Genomic DNA, 22,577 nt, shown 5'->3' on the forward strand with positions numbered 1-22,577 from the left:
TTTACAGCTCTGCCATCTCCTCTGGCCCCGTCTGGGTCTTCCCCACAGAGCCCAGTGAGCTGCTACCCGTCGTGCAGCCGCTGCTTTTGGGTATCTCGCCTTCCAGAAAAGCAAGCAAATAGGTCTGAAAACAACAAAACGCTTCAGGTTGTGCTCCTTGAGCACAGAGAAGGCAGACACCTTGAAGGAACACCTTGAGATTCAGAAAGGGCAGGGACTACTGAACTAAATAATCCTGAAGTAATTCCACGTGCTCTGGCAGAGGTCTGACAACAACTTATCTACGCGTGCTTATAACAGAGGCTAACGTTTTCATTTTCCCAGAGCATATTTTAAGCTCCATCCCATGAAGGCAATGCCTACACACAAGGCACCACCACGTGGAATGCACCATCATTAATTTCTGCAAAGCAGCCTTGGCGTCTGCAGGCACACTCCAGGTAACTCGATAAATTAGAATAATAAACACAAAGGGAGCCCGGGAACAAGCAAGGACAGGGCAGAAATCACAAACAGAGGCGGACGGCGTAATGTATGGTGCAACCAGCCGGGGGAAATCCAGGTCTCGGTACTGCTCCTATCACTTCTCAGATCATATATGAGCAGCTCACAATTAAATGTGAGCTCCCCCTGGCTCCCCCAGCCCTGACACAGCTCTGCCCTTGCCCTGCTCCAGCCCTAGCCCCCCCCCCAGTGTATCCGCAGCTCCAGACCCATTTATTTCCCCAGCCCCAGCCCATCAGGTTCGTGCATCGTGAGCGCTGCCTTCTGCAGCTTCTCCTATTTCAGTCCCAAGCCTCTCCTGAACAGAAAGTACTCTTCGCATAAAAACGACGAGGATGGAAAAGAAAAAAAAAAAAAAAATGAGGTTGCAAGGAAAGATTCAGAAAACTCGTTCCCTTTTCTGCCTGGATCAAGACCTGACCCCACGGGATGCCTCCCGAGGTACTATCTGCTGCAAACGGACTGTGACATTTCAGAGACCTCCCGGCGAGCCCTGGGAGCAGAGGGATGGACTTGTAGGGGAAACTTTTCTCTGTGCTGCGCGAGGAATTGATGCTATTTATAACGATTCCCGCTGTCCCCAACTGGGCATGAAGACAATCAGCATCTGTGCAGGCCCTCGGGGGGACTGCAGAGCTGGAGATGTGTCCGCGCAGTGCCCGCTGCTCGAGCGTGAAAGAGGCAGGGTGGGGAGATGAGGGGCTGGGGGAAGGGGCTGGTACCGCAGGGGACGGGTTTTGTAGATGACTCTCTGTTACTTGAGATCATACAGATGGTTCCTCTTTAGCTGTGGTTTTGAGGAGCCCCCCTGCCTGCCCTGCTGGAGGCCCTTTCCTTCCACAGCCCAACCTGGAGCTCCCGGGCGCCCTTCACGTCCCCTGCTCCTGCCCCAGGGATGCTCCCTTCCTTCTCCCCCCGACACAGCCAGGTTTCCTGCAAGGGAAACCCCCCACACCGTGATCCACCTCCGGGCAGGTCTCCTGCTCCTCTCCCCTGCCCCAGCAGCAGCTCAGACAATTGTTTTCTTGCTCCGTTCAGCCAGCAAATGAGGCCGGCTTAGCTCAGCACCGTGAGCCGGTGCTCTGAGCCCAGGATCCGTCTCGGCACGAGGAGCAGCAGCAGTGTGAAGGCAGGAGCAAAGGAGGAATTTGTGAGGTTGGCACCACGCTCTCCTACCCCCAGACACCGAGGCGAGCAGCTCCTCGAGACCGAATCAAGGGAGCTAACGTTGCCTGCAAATGTTTTGGGGCCCGGCCAGGTGACCGCGCTGCCGTCTTCGAGACCATCTACCCTAATCCAAGAGGAGATAAATCAATGCAAAGCAGCATCTGCCAAGATATCGACTTTGGCTCTGCTCGCGGACTGCCTGCACTTCAGAGATGGGTAATATTCAGCTTGATTATCTCTCACCCGCCAAGAGGAAGTTTCTCTCTACGCTTAAAAATCACGGGGATGAGCCAAGGAGGAATCGATCTGCAGGAGAGAAACGCTGACAAGAAAACATGAGTCAGAGTCAGGACGAGAGTGGACGATGGGTGAGCAGTGGAGACAGCCCCTGGCAGCTTGCCTGGCCAGGTTAGCAGCAGCCCGGGTCACCACAGCTGGAGAAAGACGAAGACCAAATGCGCTCATCCAACCTTTACAGCAGGCCCCAAAGATTTGCTCCGTGCTCCCTGCAGCCCCCAAATAGTTCTTCCTCTCTTAACTCGCTCCTCGCCCTCTCGAAACATCCTTTCTCTACCCTCCCCTGCATCCTATGTCCCTGGAAGGCACCCAAATCATGGCTCTGAGGCAAGGCAGTGCTTTCAAGGCTTACTGCCTGCCCCTCTTTGTGTCTTATGCCACCCACTGCGTCCCCAGGGGTGCAAGGCCCCGACAGCACTTGTACATCGCACTACAACCACCCCTCGGGCAGCCCCTGAGTCTCACGGGCTCGTATCCCAAGGCACAAGGTGACTACACACGAGGCAAAGGTGCCATCTTATTAGCAGAACGTGCTGACAAAGCCTCCCGAGGTGAATATTCAGCAACATCATCAAACGTTCCCAGCAGGGAACAATAAGACTTCAATTAATTTTTTTTTTTCCATCACACCTGTGGGACAATATCCTCTAGGTCCTTTGGCCCTCCAAGGGCAGCAGATCTGCATCCCTCCGAAAGAAAACCCTTTTTAGGGGCAGTCTTGACACCGATTCCTACCTCTGTCTGCCAGATAGTTTTAGTGTGATGTGCTTGGACTAGAGTGGCACCAAACACAGGCTCCTTGGAGCACGCTGTGCCCCTGGGATGGAAGGGAGAAGGGCAGCCACAGCAGAAGGAATGGGTAAGGCTCCTTTGGCTCCTTGCTGAGGCACTTCTCTCAGCCTTCAGCTGTTTCCCTGCCCGGGTTCCTTCCGTCCTCTGAGCCCAAAGGCTGCGCACAATCAGAGAAGCAGAGGTGGAGGAGACCCGAAGGACCTATACAGCCTGTTCCTCCGTGTGAAGGATGGATCAGCTCGACTTCGTCACTTGTGGCATCTGTCACTCCTTGTACATGTCTACTCCGTCCTTACAGCCCTCCAGTGACGGAGCTACACAGCCTCCCGGAGCGATTGGATTCAATGTTTTGCTATCTTTACTCTTGCTGAGCTCTTACTGACAGGCGGAGCGCCTGTCTCTCCTGCTGCAGTCTAAATCCATTCCTCCTCGTCTTCTCCTGCAGAGCAGATTATTCCTTTCTTTTGCATCTTACGCACCTACGTGTCATTAATCATCTATCACGCTTAGGACTCTCTTCTTCAGGCCTACCAGCCCCGTTTCCATCCATCTCTCCTCACCGACAACGCTGTCTAGACCTCCGATCGCTCCCACTGCTCCCTTCTGGACCGCATCCAAACGCTCCACGTTCCTCTAGAAACACAAAGTCCCCCAGAAAGGCCCAGGGCTCTACATGCAGTGAGAGTTTGTGAAATTTGCTGCATGCCCTTCCCTTCTTCTTCTTCTCTGGAGCTTGACATGGGAAAAAAAAAAAAAAAAAAAAAAAAAAGAGGTAATTTCAAAGGTCCTGATGGTGTTTTAAAGTCCTTGACCCACATGGCCTGCGTTTAAGCACCACATCCGAGCACAGGTGAGGAGGAAGCTGCCCATGTTCCTCCTCCTCCAGAAATCCTCCTCGAATGGATAGACCTGCGAGCCTCTGACTCACCGCCAGCACTGGAGCCCAGCCAGGAGAAGGGGAAGGGAAGAAATGCCACCCTAAAGGCCAACGAACACGCATAAAGAACCCCCGTGGACCCCCTTGTCCTGCTGGAAGGCCCACAGATGGCCCGTCACCGGGCACAGTCGATGCGGTGGGGAGGATGTGTGGGTGGACAGATAACCTGGTATTTAGCTGAAAGAGCTAAAACGGGTTTAATGCAGCGCGAGGAAGGCAGATTGCCTGCAGCACCTTCTGCTCCTGAGTTTGGATGCCAATGTCAGGTTTCCCTTAGGTGTAAAAGCAGCCAGGAGACACGCACTGCCGAACGGCTTTGGAGACCCAGTCTCCCAAAGAGGAGGTACCACAGAAGGATAAAAAAGGGTTACAGGCACTGAGGAACACGCCTGCTACAGCACAGCACCAGCAGCTGGCTTTAGTTTTCCTTAGCTTCTCGTGGTTCTCTGCCAAACATGTGGGGCTGTCTCCAGAGTTCCTGGAAAGCCTCTCCCGCGATGGACAAACCTGGCCGAGGTGATCCTAACTCCGTTTCCAGCTTGGGCTGCCACTGAAAGCAGGAGAAGCAGGGCACTGCCACTTTACTATCTGCATTTATTTTTATTTTTTTTAACAAACACAAGACCGATACTAACAGGAGCCTGCCCCTACCCAGTACGACTCGATCCGTTTCAGCAAACAGAAACAGATGCGTGCCAGCAAACGTGAGGATGCGGTGTCATTTTTCTCCGGCGTGTCGGAGGGCTCCGGGAAGCCGCCCGAGGGGTGCTCCGACACAGATTGCCTCTCTGTGGTGCTGCCAGCTGCCCCAGCAGTCAGGGGCACCGGGGAACTGCGTGGTGACAGCGCTGACTGATGGGGGGACGTCAACCAGAGCATCCAAAATGGGATGCTTAAAAAATTAGAAGAGCTACCTGCTGCGGCTGGGGTTGAATTTAGCTTGTGGGGGCCCTGCAGGCAGCATACAGGTGGCGGTGGGAGATGTCCCCAGGGCAGGGGGGATGCGAGGAAGCAAGGTCCTTGCCCCATAGCCAGGATCAGCCCACGGAGCTGGAGGACGGAGCCCAGCTGAGCAGCAGCCCCTGCTCATATTTGGAGAGGGGGCTCACACACCACGAGGCACTCCGCGAACCACTGCGGCAGCTGGCGCAGGCTCCCTGCTCTGTAGCTGCAGGGAGGGAGGCTGTGGATCATATATTGTGTTTGGCAGGGAGGGGACAGTCATTTCCAGGGAGTAATCACTCCCTGAGTCCCTCTTGGCTGCAGGCTCGGAGAACAGCCTAGATCAGAGGGGGGTTTCCTCAAGTCCCCGTGCTACCTGCAGCCGCCCAGCAGGGCTGCTAGCTTGCAGTGGTGATGTTTTCCCCCCTCTCCAGCACTTTCTGATGCCAGCTTGTTTGTCTTTGGTCCCCTCCATCACATGCTCTCTGCTCCCTGAGATGCTGAGGACAAGGCCAGAACACAAATTCCCACTGCCTCCTGCGGGGAATCTGTGCTGGGGTGGGAAGGGGACTCATCCTGAAGTCAGCCCGGCTTTGTCCCCATGGCTCCTCTCCTCCCAGGGAACAGAGAGAGATAATGATGTTAGAACATTTTAACCTTTCTTTTTCTGAGCTTGATAGGCTTGGCCCGAGGCACCTTTTCTAGCAAAAACAGGCTGCTGCAAGATTGATTGGTTGGGTGCAGAGTTTAAAGGTAATTTTCTCTTGTCACATGCACATAAATTATTGTGGCTCGAGCTGCGATCGGCTCCACGTCTCACTCGTTCGACTGCTTTTATGCCCGGGCTCTGATGAGCACTTGTAAGAACCGTGTCCAGTGCTCCCCAAGCAACACCCTATATAAAAATATATCAGGAGCATCACAGGCACGCACACCAACTTAGTGTCAGGGGGAGAGAGGGGCACATGCCTGCAGATCTGCACAGCCACGGGCTTCCAGCTGCAGAAGTTGCAGCTAGAGCCTTGTCTGCTCATCTGTGAAGGCATTTAAAATGCTCTGTCCGTGAACACCAGGACAACGAAAACTCATCCACTCAGATGATTCACAAGGGACGGAGGGGAGAAAAAAAAAAAAAAGATGCACATGCATACACAAAGGAAGCACAGCTGCAGCCAAAGTGAATTCATTTTCAACATTCATGAAAATATTCGCAGAACACTTCAGTGCTATTTGCCCAAATTTTGCTGTTTGGAGTAAACACTTGAGCCGGCGCAGGCTGTATGTTCTGGGCGCCATGCACCAGGGACTGAGGGGTGGCTTTGGCTCCGAGTCACGGATTCACTCTACGTCCCCCACCTACACGTGGCCACGTATTTTAAGGCACAGCCTGACAGCCTGTCGCTGCAGTTCCCGACTCTCAACCCTGTCAACACCGAAAGCACACCGAAAGGCACCCGCAGCCACCTTTTCTTTCATGGTTCTGCCAAACACGAGCACAAAACCCGTGGCAAACAAGGAAAGTTGTGCCCGTGCCTCTGGCTTCGGGGAGCAGCCCCCTTTCCTCCCCTCTGCCCTCTCCTCCCTCTCCATAACTCATCCCCTCTGCTGGTTTCTTTCCCCGAGCATCCCGAGCAGCTCACGCAAGGGAAAACGCCACAGCACACGAGGGAGACTCAGCTGAAGCCCTGAAGACAGGAGCCGCGTGCGTTGTCTCTTCCTCCTCCATAAATACAGCTGAGACTACGACTGGGTAATTGGCTAAGTGCCTGTCAGCTTAATAACAGAGGGAAAAGACACAGAGGGAGAGGGAGAGATTTGTATTTACTATTCAAAGTCATGGATGCTGCCTGCCCGTGGATTTCAGCACGGGTTTTGTTTGCACAGCGAGGCACGGGAACTGAAGGGACGTGCAGCCCTGAATCATGATCTCCCTCGCCCGCTCTCGCAACAAATGTGGGCAAACAGCAAGGGACGGGGGAGCTGCCCACCTGAGAAAGAGACACGCAGGGCTGCAAGCAAGCCCCGTTAACCTGTCCACCGGGCAGCACTGCCTCTCACCCACACAGCACTTGTTGTTTTATGAAGTCTACGTCTGTTCATACAACCACACGCAAGAAAACACCTTCTGCTTTTAAGTAGGAACAAACACAGGGAGCACACACTAGCGCACAGACCTCCCAAAGCCCACGCAGATGTGTTCTTGCGAAGCCTGTGTTGAACTCCAGCCCAGACGGGGTGGGCTCTGCTGCGCTGCGACAGCTCTGGCTGGAAAAGCCCATCCCTGGTGGATTCAATCAGGCTGTGGTTTCCCCCCTCCTAGCACAGGGCCCGGCACAATGGGGGCACTTTGGGGTCACACAGGGCCTCTCCCACTCAACCGAGCTGCTCCTAATTGCAAGACGTGCACAGCTACACATGCAGGGAGGAGAGCGGCTGCTCGGGTTATTTTGAAATAGCTGCTTTCTAGGCAGAGGTGAAACTCGTCGTTATTAGTTCCCATTACTTACCATAAAACCAGACGTGTTAGATGTGCCTGAAGCCTGCAGCGAATGCTTTGGTGTCAGATTCAGCTGCAAGTCGCATTCGTTTCTTCTCGAGCCAGGGAAGAGTAAAAGAAAACTCAGTAAATTCCCGACTTCACCTCCGTGCCCTCCGCCGCGCTGACTCCAGGAGAGCAGGAGTTCACGCCAGCCGGAGTGAATTTTGATGGACAACAAAAGTAGGCAGCTTCAGTGCAAATGGCTAAATCCAGCCCTGCCGTAAGCCTGCTGAAGCCCTGCGGCTGCATCGGTGGCGAGCTGTGGCCCCGCAGCCCCGTCAGAACGAGAGGTCTATGGGTCTGGATGTAAAGGGCAGGTACGCCTAATATATATTTTGAAGACTTATAGCTAGGAGACTGCAAATTCCGGTAACTGCAAGCTATTTTAAGACTAGGTCCTTCCTCATGACCTGCTGGGGAGGGGGGTGGAGTGGAAGAGGTACCGAGTCTGAGGCACGCCAGGTAACACGTAGCACTATATAAATTTTAATGCCAACTAAGTAGGAAAACATATGGTACTTAGCTGCAAACTGAAGTGTGTGTGCAGGCTCAGGGGAGGAGGTTAAAGCCACACAGGCTGATCCTGTCTCTCCTCCTCCATCTTCCTGAGTGCAAATTATACATACGGTGTTATTAAACAGAGATAATTTCCCCCAAAGAAGAACCTTTCAGTTTCTCACTTCCATCCAAGCCCTGCTTGTGACAGGTTCGCCCCAGTTCGCAGCAAGCACAGCACTAAAAGGCCTCGCTGACAACTGGGCACACCACATTTAAGCACTGCATGTATATCCGTGCATGTATGGGAAAGAAGGATGCTGATCTCCAGCCTCTGACCATACACACATTGCAATTTCCTTCGCTGTATGCATGCACACACGCTCCCAGCGATGTGTGCATGTGTGCCGTCATATAATGGCACCATCTGCTGCCAGACCTGGAAGTTTTGCAACATCGGCTGCATTTATACGTCCCTCTTCATAGTTTTTTTGTGTGTGGTTTAATGTTTTTCAAAGAGGAGAGTACCAGCAGAGCACGGACCCTCTTGCCCAGACCCTGCCATACCTTCTCCATGCACATTATTTGGTAACGAAGGCCTCGTGCACGCCGGAGACCAAGGAAAGAGCACCTGGGGCTCGCAGCCAACGCTGTTACAGACCAGGACATGCCAGGGAAACCTCGCTCAGCATCTGCTGGCTCGTGGCAAGCCTGATCCATGCAGCAACCTGGGTTAATGGAGAGGTCGTGGGCCAGCCCCATACCCCCGGGGTGCCTCCTCCTCACCCCCAGCCCCTGCCGTCCCAGCTAACAGCCCACACACGCCGCGGACCCCGGGCTCACTCCTGCTCGCCTGGCACTTAATAGAAAGGGTGCCGCAACTTAGCGGCGGCCCTAAGTGCCACAACAATCCTACTGATAATCAGGGTTACAATTTTACTGCCAAGACTCTGTTATTATGTGGCATTATACCTTTGAGCGAGCCTATTCTCATTCCTAGCAAAGAGCTCAACTCAGTGCTCCCTGTTATAAATCATATGCTAATTATAAGTGTAATCTGAACAGCTTTTCCTTCTCTCTTAAAATTAATGTACAGGGCATAAACTTTGTTGTGATGCGGCGGTGCTGCTTCGCCCGAGGTCCCTTTGTCCTCTAGCACAGCTCCACACGTCGAAAACCAGCAAAAAATTGAGTGGTCAAGAACAGAGGGAACATAAATTGCTCATGTTGCAGGATCACACGCAGTGCTATCGTTCTTGTTGGTCATTTGAGGCCAGCCCAACCTCTGACACATGTAACTTTAAGGCACTAAGTGCCCATTGGGATGGAAGTTCCCATACATGCCATCAGCCTAAGTCCTCCTACTAGTTAAAAATACCTGGTAAGAATGGGTATTACACACTCAGTTAACTGTTAGTATCCATCAGTGCATCAGAAACAGATTAATTAAATTCCTGATGAAAAGTTGACGCTTGGAAGAACTCGAAGCCCATGAGCCAGGTTCTGGACTTGGCGAGGTCCCAACCCTCCAAGGGTCTGAGCATCACCTGAGGAGCACTGGGCAGCTCAGCCCCTGGATGAGTCACTTGTGCCTCTCTATTAGCCGTCCCCGGGAACCTGCCCCAAAGACAAATGAGGTATTTCTGGCAGCGCCCTTGGGCTTTGGTGGATTTGTCCTGGTACAGCTGAGCGGGTGGGAATGGCAATGTGACCAGTTGTGTTTCCAGCTAGTGACGAGCTCCATCCATTTCAGTCACAAAAAGCCAAACCTGCCCCTTGTGCCTGGACTGCCAAAAGCCCTGGACAAGTTACAAGTCCTGCTGAAGCCCTCAGACAAGTGCTGTAAAGGCACTTCGGGGACGAGCGCGCTGAGCTGGCTCCCGATGGAGCTGATCTTTCCCCCCGACATGCTGTACAGATAGCTGATCCCACACACAGCACGGACTACGGAGGCCAAATTGCTTCCAGCCCTGCCTGAAGGCCAAACAGGACACACTGGCAAGGTCCCCTGCCTCCCTGGTTTGCAGCAGCCCTGTGCTACCACACATGTCCTGGCTTAGCCAAGGTGCTCCTATTTCTCATCCCCTCCCCGGGCTGACAGCATACAACCAAAACAGGGTCCCTGCCTTTGCTTACACACTACATGCAGACAAAATGAGGTAGGAGAGGGTGCTAGGGGGTTGGCTAAAAGAAAGAACACAGTCGGGGTCGGCCCTTATTTTTCTTTTCATGTTTTAATTAGTTTTGGGGGGTATTTTGTGTGTTTATTGCTTGGAGATATTTTTCTTTCATGTCAAGCTGGGAAGCTGCATACAAAACCCGATAACCTTGTGCCTGTGATCTTGCGAGCAAAACATTGGCAGGAACTACACAATTCCTTCTCAATACTTAAAATAAGGTTCAGTGTCCTCCTTCACTTGCTGAAGACAGAGTTTAAAATGAAACCTTAAACCTGACAGGGCCTCTGATGTACAGCATCATCTCTGAAGCATCCTGGTCCATCATCTTGGTTTGTAGCTGGACAAACACCATTATCTCCTCCCCTGTTCCGGCTTCCAGACCCCTCCTCCTCCCTTTTCAGCCTTACTCTACGGAGCTGACCATTACCCTTTTCCCCGCGGACAGTCCAAGCTACTTTTCTTCTCCCTTTCTGCAATTCCCTTCCTAACTTCCCCGTGCCAAACGCTCGCTAAAAGTCATCAACCTTCAGCAAGGCCAACAGATGAATCAAATCTGCTGCCAGGTCGTTTAGGACATGAGCCAGTACAGCGTTCAGAACATTATTATTTTTTTTTTCAAAGTCCATAGCAAGAGAGTATTTAAATGCCATAGCTTTAAAAAGCCATATCCACGCTTCCCAGAATAATTACGTTCTAACAAGCTGTAGACGAAGCTCCAGAGGAGTGGCTTCCTCTAGGAACATTAGGGCTTGTAAGAAGAAAATATTTCTTCTCCCCTTCATAGATGAGTCCCATCCACCCATTCTTCCACCTACATGTGTGGCAGCGTATATAAACGTTTAAGGCCCCAAAGGAGAAGATTCATTGAGAATCCCATCTCCTGTGCCGCACTGAATGTTCCGCACCACAACGTGCATGAACAAAATGTTTTTGGCAATGTTATCATGATGTACATCGCTTTCAATTCTCTCCAACTACATACCATTTTTATTCCCTCCTACATTTTCACTTCCTTACAAGCTACAGGATGGAGCTCCTGTGCGCTGGTGAGCTGCTGCTGCGTGTTGCCTCTTCTCTCGGAAGCAGAAGCACAACAAAGGCAGGTGATAGCATCTCTGTATCCCTTACCTATCTCTCTGTGGAGGTAAAGATCTGCTCATCACACAGTCAATACAGATCATCTCATGTTTTTTATTTTTTTTCCCCGGCTAGGTCTTCCCCTTGTGTTGCCACTGGTGGATCTGCATGCACGGAGAGCGAGGTGCCAGGAGTTTTTCAAACACGAGGCTGTCAGAGTGAGTTATGCTTCGGAGGGGCAGGGAAGATGGCGAGGGGGGAGCTAGCAAACAGAGCCTGGCTTTAAAACTGCGGGACTGAAATGCCATCCTGCAGGACCTCAAGAGGCCTGGATGGAGGGGAACCTCCCCACCTTCAAGCCCCGTGGGGCAGTCCTCTCTCTTCTGGAGCAGGGGAAGAAAGTTGCCAGAAAGCTGAGGCTGGTCCCAGGGAAAGGGAGGGAGACGAGCTCCTTTCCTAGGAAACATGGAAAGCCAGGTCTGCTTACAGAGCTCAGAGAAGCAGCTGAGGCAGGAGAAGCCCATGCACTGCCCACAGCCACTTCTGATGGCAGTGCAGCCTGCCAGGAACCCCAGGAGCACCGTACTGCTCGGGGCAAGCAGTTACTGAGCTGGGAGGTGTGCTGCTCCTGCGAACTGTGTGGCTTGGCACACATCTGGCTGACACAGCTGGATCACCTCGTTCAGATGTTTTATTTTACTGCCTGACATCAGGTTGGCAAGCCAGGCTCCCCAAACACGCATACGGAAACCACTCTCACACGCAGCCCCGCTCGGCTTGCTGACAAAACGCTTTGCAGGCAGCACATGCAGGCGGCGTCTCCGCCATCCGCTCGGCCCTGCTCTGCTGCAAACGCAGCTTTAGCACACGGTGTTTAGATAAACTCAAAAGCTCCAAGGTTAAGTGGGAAATAGAAATCCAGTGACCCCTGGCTGGGCAAGTGAGCTTAATGACTTGTCTGCTGCTGTATGTACCAAGCATATGCCAGCAAACAGCTGCCTGACCAAAGCTAGGGACTGATGGAAAGGATTTGCCTTTAAAAAATATGGGATAAGGCAGCTGAGAGTCCCGCCAGAAAAGGGTTAATGGGACGTATGAATTGCTGCTGGGTGGAAGGGAGAGGAGCCTGGAGTCAGAGGCAACACCCCTTGTTAGGTGCTTGCCGTGTCGCATCTAAACCCCTTTCCACCGCGTATGCAAGGCAGATGAATTACCCTGTAAATCCTATTACTCCGTGTGGATAAATCTTACGTGCGAGTTAACAAGTCTGGAGAGCTGGGGAATGGGAGCTCTGAACGGATATGCCGGGATCAAAACAACCCAGCACACGGGGGCTGAGGCAAGCAATACACACACACACACATCCTTCTTCTGGCATCCTTCGTCCCCGATCCCATCTTGCTGGCTCACATGCCCCGCTGTCATTAAACGGGAGGGATGCAGGACGCAGGGGATCCTGCAGCAGGCCTTTCGGTGGCATCTAGCAGGATTTATTTCAGAGGAAGAGAAAGAAAACTTTGCGGCTGCTGCTAGCTTTGCTGGGGAATTGCTCCCTTGACGCTTCAGGGTTTGTGCACCATCAGCTCCTCGTACAGATCCCAGAGTTATTTTACATTGAGTCCAGGAGTTTTATAGCCGTAATATACAGCGTGTGCACACTCACACGCGCAGCGTTCTCCTTCAGCAGTGAAGTTACCGAAGGTAAGTTGAGCACGGCAGAACACGAATGACAAACCCGCAGGAAAAAGATGCCCGGCTTGCAGCTATTTGGGACGCTCTCAAGCAAAAGCCCGAGAACTCAGGACTGCCTCTGGAAAGAAACCCTGTGCAATGGCTAGGGAAATGCAAAGACACCCTCCTCACACACCCTGCAAAGAAACCGACCCAGCAAACGGGCTACAAGCTGTGCAGACCTTGGAGCTCTTCCACTGTTTTCTCTCCCCAACCTTTCAAAAGCTGTATCCATTTCCCCTCCCTTCCGGGCAGAAAAATAAATAAATAAAATTAAAAAGGCAGAGTTTCTCCCAAAGAACTTGCCCGGGAGTTCCTGCAGCACCGGGGATAAAGTTTTTGCAGACGTAGGAGAAGAAGTGTGGGGAGATCAATGCAACATCTGGCAAGCACAGCTGGATCCCTTTTCGATTCCTCTATTGATACTGCAGGGCTGGTGGGAAACCTACGTTTGCGAGCGCCGGCTGCACAAACAGATCTCTCCCCCCCCGAAATTCTTTTGATCCGGAGCACGACGCGGAGGAGAGCGGTTGCAAACGGCTTCCAAAAGCTTTGCAATTTGGGGTCTTAAAGCCCCAGCACGCGCGCGGAGCCCGTTTGTAAAGCAGCTGCTGCTGCAGTTCGAGCCGTACAGCAACGCACGCTTTTCACAGAGACACACACACACACGCGCGTACGGAGCATCGCATCCATAGGGTGCACAGACACAGAAACAAGACACACGAACGGAGAAGGAAAAGTTGGCAAAATGCCCTACCTGAGGATGGCCGTATCCCCCTGCCTCACGGTGATGTTATCGGTACCTCGGGTAAAATCCACGCTGCGGACTGGCAGCCCTGTAGGGAGAAGGCAAAGCAATCTCAGTAGGACCAGAGGTAATTGTTTCCGATCAGGCTGAGCCCTTGCTACCATGGCTGGTCTCGTTGAGTTTCACTGTCTGTACTTGTCTCTCTCTCTCTCTCTTTCTCTGCACAAGTATGTGGATAGATGGATGGAGAAAGAAAAACAATAGTAATAATGTACAACTCTCGCTCTGATGGACAGCCCCAGAAAGGGGAGGTGATTTCACAGTCCTCCTCAGCTGCCACTTTCTCTCTTGCTCTTTTCAGTCTTTCGCTGGCTTCTTTCCCCCTCTTGTCCTTTTTTTTGAGGCTTTCCAAAAAGTCTTAGCACAACCTTCAATTAAAAAAAAAAAAAGCAAAACAAACAGAGAGAGGAGCGTGCGTGCCGGCAAGGTAGATCAAAACGACGCGCGAGTCAGGTCGCAAAATAATTTAAAAATAGCCGTAATTAAATCAACCCGTCTGGAGTGATGGAGAGAGGCGGAAAAAAAATAAAAAATAATTAAAAAAAATAATAAAAGGAAAAGGAACAGCCCAGCTCCTGTGCTGCTGGCTGCGCGTGTGGATGGTCCTGCTCCAGTGCGTGGCTGTGCAGCCTCCCAGCTCCCTTCCTAACCCACTTTCCCAGGCGGAGCGAGGGAGGGAGGAGGGAGAAGAGGAGGAGGAGGAGGAGGAGGGAGGGAGCCGTACTCTGAGCCACGGCGGCTTGGCTCCACAGCAGGAGCGAGCGCGGGAGGGGAGCGCGGAGCAGGCGCTCGCTGCCCCGTGCCCCCAGCCCCACCGACCCCATCGCCCCGGGACGGTTCTGCGGTGGGACCCGAGCGTGGTCGTGGGCATGAGAGGGGAGAGGAGAGGCGATGGAGAGGGAGGGGGGCACTGCAGCGGGGAGAGGGAGAGGCAGAGAGGGAAGGGGATGGCAGAGGAAGAGGAGGATGGAGGGAGAGGAAGGCAGCAAGGCAGGGAGAAGGCAGAGGAGGCAGATGGAGGGAGGCCCAGGCAGCGGGGTGGGAAGGATGGAGGACGATACAGGGAATATTGCCGAGAGAAAACGCAGGGAAAAGGGAAGGAGGAGGGAGGGTGCAAAGTAGCTGTGGCCAAAAGTGCAAACAACTTGGCTTTGCGGCCCGAAGCCGCCAGCTCGCTGATTTAAAGAGGAGCTTTATTGGCAACTGCCCTTGCAGCCTCAAACCCTGCTTTTTTTTTTTTTCCCTCCCCTCTCAGACTTTCTCTCCCCAGCTAAACAGTTGCACATCGCTCCCTCCGCCTCCCTCCCTCCCTCCCTCCCTCTCTCCCCTCCGTCCTTCCCTTCCCCCCCAGCTCCTTTCCCAGCCTGGGAGGGCTGGATGGCCGGCAGACAATGCTGGTATTGAGCTGCCCGCAGTGTGAATGCTCAGCCTGTCCTCCCCGAGTGCCAGCACCCACAGCTGAGCCCGGAGCCCTGCGGCAGCGCTGCCCACCGGGAAGGCTCCCGGAGCACACATACCATCATCCCCAGCATTGTCGCGAGGGGAAGAAGGGAGATTAAATTAATGGAGAGGAATGAGCCGTGTGTTTCGCTGCTGACGGTGCCTGCCTGCTTTTCTCCCCCAGCCCGCTCTCCTCTGCCTGCCGGAGGGATGAAGGGATGCTCCGAGGGATGCTCGGCTTGCGTAACCCCTTCTGGGGCTGGGAGGGGGCAGCGGGGATGGGGGAGCAAAGAGGGGTGGCCAGAGACATGTGTCTGGGGATGTGGGTGCAAGAAAAGCTGGAGGAGCTCTGCTATGAGGTGCTGCCCTGTGTGGTCACAGCACTGCTGCGTGCGTGTGCGGGAGGGGAAAATGCATGTCCTCCGTACTGCCTGCTTCACTGCTGGCCCCGGAGGCTCCTGGGGACATGGTGGACCGAAAGTTAAGAGATGTAAGCACTGGCTCCACGTCCTGCAAAGGGCCACTCGGGACCAGATGCACCCAGCCCTGCATCCTGGCGCTGAGCGCAGCCTGGAGCCAGTGCAGGAGCACAAGGCGAGCTGCAGTGACGCTGCCCACGAGCACTTCTCTAATTTCCAGTGATTGGTGGCTGTGGCATGTCCCAAGCCAGTGGCAGTGTCTTTGTAGTTAATGGCCCTCGATTGATTTTCTTCTTCCAGGAATGCGTCCAGTCCTTTCTGAACCCCTAGGAACTGACCCCTGCAGTCTCGGTATGGAAAGGCCGTGCTGTCTAAGAGTACTTAAACAATCCCTTCATGTGTTAAAAGCCCACAAATTAAGAACTAAGGTCACGACACCCCTGCTCCAGTGTCATGCAAGCAGTGGCAAAAGAGATGACTGCTTTGTATTCGGGCCAAGGGAGTAAGCAGATTCAGATAGTTCCCCTACAGGAGACTTGGCGTGGGTGGCACCAGAGAAGGGGAGCAACAAGTAGGAGCAGGGCATTAATCCATTCCCAAACTCCTGCAGAGAGAGATCTGGGGTGTCACTTTGAAGACAACCGTGCTGCTGACAGGCAGCCACTAGTGAGATGCCCATCTAATGAGATGGGCAGCACCACAGAGATGCCACTGCATGTGGGATGCCACCAGTGCCATGCAACAGGCACCACCAGGAGGACACCTCTGTGCTCCTGTTGCAGAGCTTGAGTACAGCTACAAGACCCAGCCCCACATGAAGTTGCCAGTGATGGAAACGCACCCCTCTTCCAAGCCAAAAGGTTGCACGGATCCATTTTACAAGGGTCTTCCACATATGTTTCATCTACATCTAATAAGAGCTATTGTATGTTAATTAAATGCCAGTGGAGTAAGGAAAACATATTTGTTGAAGATTAACTATTATGTAATGCAAGAAGCATCTGCCACCCAACTGCTAGAGCTCACTAAATATTTCCTTATCTCAGAGTATTTACTTAGGAGGCAATAACTATCCAGTTAAATCTAAATTTAATGCTTAGTTAAATATACCTCGTGGAAAGTGGCACCAATATGTTTTATACAGAGAGTGACAGAGGGGGTCTGGGGGAGAGAGAAGGCAGGCATCCTGCCCCCAAACCCCTTTTAACATCCTGACTCAAGGTGGGACTACAAAATGGGGTGCACCACAGGAAGGCCCCTCCCTACTGAGATGGAAGAAGAAGTGAAGTCTTTATCTTCTTAGACATTTATACAATCCTCATTAGAACCACCTTAGCATACCTATTTAATAATAATAATCATAACAATCAGGGAGATGAGGATGAAATTCCCTTGAGTGTCTTGTAAACCTTGGGGGAGAAAAACACCACCAAAATTGATGGGCCGTATCTGCTTTTAGAAACATACAGAAGTCAAAGTAAAGGGTTGCTTGGGTGTAAAAGTCCAAACAAGCAGGAATCGCACAAATCCTAAGAGAGATCCTCACAAGTAAAATAAATAACGTTGTGTTTTTTTTTTTTTTTTTTTTTTTTGTTTTTTTTTTTTTGGCGTGTGCTCCCAGAAGAAATAACTCTCTGGACCCATCTCCCCCTGCTGGAAGCAGATAATGAAAACAGCAGATCTGCCTTCTAACTTTCCTACCTTCTAAAACCCAGAGGGAAAATTCAAGTAAACAATCAGCCTAAGCACACCACAAACGTGTCCTGCCACCTTTTAATGCCATTTACCAATACCCTGTAGGCGAGCCAAATTTTGCCAATATGCAGTAGAGGAATGGATGGGACAGAGCCCAGTCCTACAGGTATCCTATTGTCCAGCTCCAGAGCAAATCACACCCTGCTGGCCTAGAGCAACACCCTTTGAGGGCAGGTTGTACGGCACCACCAAAGGCACGGCAGGAACGCCTGGATGGCAGATGTACAGAGCTGTCTGTGTTTCTGTGCTGTGGGTGCAGGATAGCTCTGCATGCAAGCTGAAAGGAAAACAGCAACACAAGCAGACAGGCTGGCTATGGAAATACACATCAACAAAAATTTAGAATCACAGAACCACTAAGGTTGGAAAAGACCTTCGAGATGATCTGGTCCAACCATCACCCTACTACTGATGTCACCCACTAAGCTTCAGGCAATGCCAGCTGCAGCAGCCATTTGTGTGATGGGGCTGGCTGCCCTCTAGGAGAGCTCATCAGCTCTCTCCACAAACAGCCACAAAATGGCAACTGTTGTCACTGGACTTTCAATGACTACCAAGCACGCTGAAACTGGTGAATTGTTCCCAAATCTCACTAGAATCGAGGAAAAAAAAAAACATTTCTGAAAAAAAATATATATATAAAAACTGCTCACACACACAAGCTTCCAGACTCTTTCATGTCCCACACGATTGCTGTAAGGGAAGTGTGTAACTGCTCCGCCAGCAGAGTCCAGGCACCTAGGGACTTAATACAGGGTATCTACAATGCTGAGCGACAACATATGATATTTTGTGAGCTATAAAATGCTTAGTCAAGATACACTGCTGTACTCAGCAGCAGAGCCTGCCCAAAGCTTCTCAGGCATGCAGAGAAAATACAGCTTTGTTGCGTTGGCAGAGGAGTTATGGAGAGGAACACGAATAGACAAAGGGGTTTCACTACATGGGGAGGAAGATTAAAGGACTGTGGCAAGGCAGGGATGATGTCTCCTTCCTTTCATCCTTCTTGTACCTGCACACATTTCTGCCCTGATGACCAAGGGCTGCATCCATTGTATTAAGCATCTACGTTCCACTCTCCTTTGCTTCCTGGGATGCAGGGAGCCAAAGGAGGAGGAGAGGAGGAGGAGAAGCAGGGCCAGAAGAGGGGTGGAAAAGCCTTTGAATGCAGCAGGTGCCTCTACAGGCAAACTGAGGAAGAGGTTGGGCTTTGAATGGTTAATCCCCTTCTCCTCAGACTCAGAGAATTCCCCTAGGCCGTACTCCATCCATACCTCCAGCCATACCTGCCTGATACAGTAGCCTGCAACTACACCAAGCCAAAGAGTCAGCTAGAAGGGGAGGACACTTCCATGAGGCAACTGGAAAGAATAGTCTGCTGAGGGCAGGATGCTGGCTACAAAACTGCATCCTATGCAGGCTGAAACATCAATGCCTCTTACTCAGATCCCCAAGGCACTTACAGAAGACAGGTTATATGGAAACATTCTGCAGTCTGAGGAAATACAAGCATATGATAGCTTTCATACTAGAATTAACATTTTCAGTATGTACTTTATTAAAAAAAAAAAAAAAAAAAAAACAAAACACTTTTTATGACTACTTTGCAATTCTATAAATTAATCCATCTTTTTTTTTTTTTATATCTGAAAATCAGATCTTTTGAATCTCAGCTCAGTCCTGAGACACATAACAGGGCATATAATGTAACCAAACCAAGCTTCCTCTGAACCAAAGACCTCATCAGGAAGAAGGATTTAGTGCCTCAGGAGCACGCACAGATAGGTCATAACGGTGGGCGAAAACATGCAGGCACAATACCTCTCTGTAACTGTGGTCACTGAGCTGTAACAGAACCTCCTCCTGTACAAGAACAATAGCTGATTTTCACCAATTTGTAACCTTGTTACTATGCAATCGATCTGGCTTCACAATCGATCACCTCGGTGTGGACAATTTAGAGGCCAAGGGCCAGGTTCTCAATTGCCTTAAGCTGACGTATCACCCCTGCAGTTCACAAAGCTCTGCTGATTTCCACCAGCTAAACGTGAGGCCTTGAGTTTTGAAGTTCATCTGCTTCTGCATTGCCTGGGTGGAAAACCCTTATCGCTTTTGCAAGAGAAAACCTCGTTCAACTGGATAAATGGATTTTGTGCTCGCTCAGACCTCTCAGAAAGTTTCGCCTTTAGTTAAAGGCTAAATCTGATGCTTGGAGAAGAGGAAAACAGCAGCCCAAAGGTGACTTTTTCAGCAGGATATGACCAGGTGGCATTAAATAATTAGCGTTGCAACTGGTTTTTGGCCTTAATTACTGGTCCCCACCACAGCAAGTGCTTGTAGGACTGTGAAGTCACTACTGGCAACAGGTCCTCCCTACTTCTGAGGAGCCAGGAGTGGGGAGAGCTTCACTTTTAAAAAAAAGTTGCCTTTTTGGCCTTACAAATGCAACAAGCATAGAAGCACTGAGTAGTAAAGGAAACACGGTGCTGTATTTTCCCTGAATACATCACCTATCATCAGTGTCCTCCCCAGTGCCACCTCAGAGCTGGGCTTGGCAGCCGCCATGGGTCAGAGAGTGTCGAGCCACTCCAAAACCAGGGTAGGCCGCGCGGCTTGGAGGCCACCATTGAGCAGCTGAGTTGGTGGCCCTGGTGGTAAATGGCTTGGCCTCCTGTCCCAGGAAAGGCTGATAACAGTGTTGGAAGCAGGGAGAGAACTGATCCCGGCTCTGTCTTATGGGGACAAGACACGTTGACCTGTGCTTTCAAACATGGCGACGCGAGTAAGGGACACCAATCGAGGCGAGCAGTCTGTCCTTCTCACTGAAGATAGCTTCAAGATCTCTGTTTTCTATACATCTGGGAGTAAAATCACCGCTTCACCCATGTCAAGTAACACTTGATGAGTCAGGCAGAGCCAGGCTTCAAACCCTTCAGATCTTTAAACGCTTCACTTCCCACAAAAATGCCTGGAAAGGCGGGAGCTCTATCTGCTTAGGCCTGGCGTCCCCCCAGAACATTTCTCCCAGTGGTAGTGAATATCCATGGCCCTCAACAGAAGAAACTATGATTGAATTGACAGAAGGATGCTTGAGTAGTTAAAAGTCCCTCCCAACATCCGAGCACAAAGATGGTTGGGATGTTCTAGGAGGACTTGGGAGACCTCCAGCTCCAATTTCCGCCGTGTCTTTGGGTAAATTACTTAACGAGGCATTCACAAAGGTGTAAAAAGCTAATCTCCCTAGACTCATTCTGCCCTCAGAGAAATAATCTTCTCTTGAGGGCACTTCAGAGCAGATGCCTAATTTAGCTGTTTAAAATTGTCTTGTCTCTCGGGGCGTGTCAAAGTTTCCATCTCCACAGGGGAGATCCTAGCACACCCTGAGCTTCCAACAGGATTCAAAGGATGAAGCACCAAAGACTGCGAGGCGGTCTGACAGCGCAATAAAACAAACAACCACCACCAACAACAAAAAAAAACAGTCCCTGCAAGCCACAGTCTAGAAAACACACCAGGCAAATTTGTGATTTATTTCTAACGTGCTCATTAACAGGCCCCAAAATGACTGTCTGGCAGTTGCAGAGGGTGTTGCGATCACAGCAGACAGGAATCCTATACGACTCCGAGGTGGTGAAACCCGTTTTGCTGAGCCTCGCTGTATATTCGATGACCTGCTCTGGCGTGGAGCTCTCCACACAATACTAATGGATGAGAATAATCATTCTGACAGTGATGATTCGGAACAGAGCTCCGAAGTCTTGCTGAAATGATACATGCTACACATTCATCATCACCAGAGAATTAATTTTATTGTGAAAAATAGAGTGCAGCAGGCTGTTGTGCTGAGCGTTTTCTTGTCCATTACAGAAGCTCCCACATAGCTTTTATGAAACTTAAACCGAGGCCTTCAGAGAGACAAGAAAGATTCTCAAGATTTGTGATGCTATCAGGAGAGCAGGCACTGTCAGGAAACCTCACGCACAACAAGCTGAGAGATAAATGCGTATGCAAAAATTTGGAGAAGGGTCCCGCTGAAACTATGAGCTGCCTGCAATCCAAGCTTCTGAAAACATTTGCAATCCTTTCACTGTGTTCAGATCTGAAAACGAGGAAAACATATTCTTAAAATGTCCATTTTTCCAAGATGTCAAGCCGGAAGAACCCTTCCACAGACTCAGTAAGCATCACCTTATAGACTACAAGTCAGAGCCAACCCTGCATTAGAGAGAGCAGAGTTACTGCCTTATTCTTTTGACATATACTTCCTAACACTTCAGCTTTTATATTCCCCTTTCCCACACTTATTTTCTGCTTTTTTCTCCTTTCTCCTTATCCTCATACTTTCAAGTTTCTCTGCCTTTTCTAGGCTGCATCCGTGTCCTGTTTCTGTCGAGGACAGCCATACTAATAGGTTTTAAAGCTGGGAGGGACATCTCAGATCATCCTGTCCAGCTACTTCCCCCAAGCCCTGAAAACTCACCCATTTCTTCTGGCAAGAAGCCCCAACTGTTGGCAGAGCCAAGGTGCCAGAGCACCACATTAAAGATGGGCTGGATGAGTGACCCATGCATCCTGAAGCAGCTCCCTGAAGCAGAGGCCTGAGGGGCATTTCTAAAAACTCGCAGGTGAGAGTAAGAACAGGCAGGTGTTCTCCTGGGGGACACAGGCAGCTGTGGGAATTCAACCTCTCAGACCCAGCCTCAACCCCCAAGATGCCAGCAAATGCATCCCCTTCTAACAACAATTTGCTCAGCTCAAGCAACCTGTTAGATCCAGCAGTTTGCTGGGGTTTATGAATGACTAAGCCAACTGCCCAAACAGAAATGGAAGCATTTTATTTTCCTGTGAAACCTCTGGGGATTGGTGCACAGTCCTGGTCTTCAGCGACACTTCATTACCTTCCTAATTTATACAACACACCGGTATTTTTGGAATAATGTAATGAGCCTGCTAGCTTCTTCCTGCAGGCGGAGATCAAAGGAGGACAAAGAGCAGCTTGGACAGAGCACCCTGGCAGCTGGTGGAACAAAGGCAGGTGATGTGAAAAAATCCCTACAGTTGGATCAGACTGCAGCAGGGTAACAGGAAAAAAAAATCCCCCAAAAAAGATCCTCAAAACCTCTGATGAGGAGGAGAAGCTCTGAGTAGGTCATTTCCATGCTTCATTACTTGCCCTCTGATATACAAATGGACTGGTAAATAAACCCCAGATACCAAACTTATGGTATTTGTGGGTGAGGCTATTTCAGGTGCCCTCATGGAATAGGTGTCACTGATTACTTGTGAGTCATTGTCTGTAAGACCCTTTCAAAATATTCTGTCTGCAATAAATTTCCCTGCCCTTGCCAAATGAAAGTCAGACTCCAGCAAGGGCTTGAATTTGTGAAATGGATGGCTCTGAGTCCCTCTAGCATCTGTCTCTGAGCTTCGGGTAGGACAACCACTTTTACATTCAGTCAGACAAATACATGGCAAAAAATCATTTAGTGAAGGT

The 22,577-nt window shown here is 51.0% G+C and overlaps 1 protein-coding gene across 3 annotated transcripts in view; it reads right to left on the reverse strand.

Moving 5' to 3' along the window:
* LSAMP (limbic system associated membrane protein) overlaps window positions 1-22,577 on the reverse strand; it is an 879,058-nt gene that overhangs the window by 253,696 nt on the left and 602,785 nt on the right. For 2 of the 3 annotated variants that reach the window (XM_084527478.1, XM_084527477.1), the window contains exon 2: window positions 13,419-13,497. In XM_084527478.1, coding sequence (XP_084383604.1) covers window positions 13,419-13,497 — 79 coding nt within the window. Of the gene's footprint in view, window positions 1-13,418; window positions 14,119-22,577 lie in introns of those variants that run through there. The other variant, XM_084527476.1, reaches the window with a different exon arrangement.

This window comes from Aythya ferina, assembly GCF_964211825.1.
Source record: "Aythya ferina genome assembly, chromosome: 1".
Taxonomy (NCBI): domain Eukaryota; kingdom Metazoa; phylum Chordata; class Aves; order Anseriformes; family Anatidae; genus Aythya; species Aythya ferina.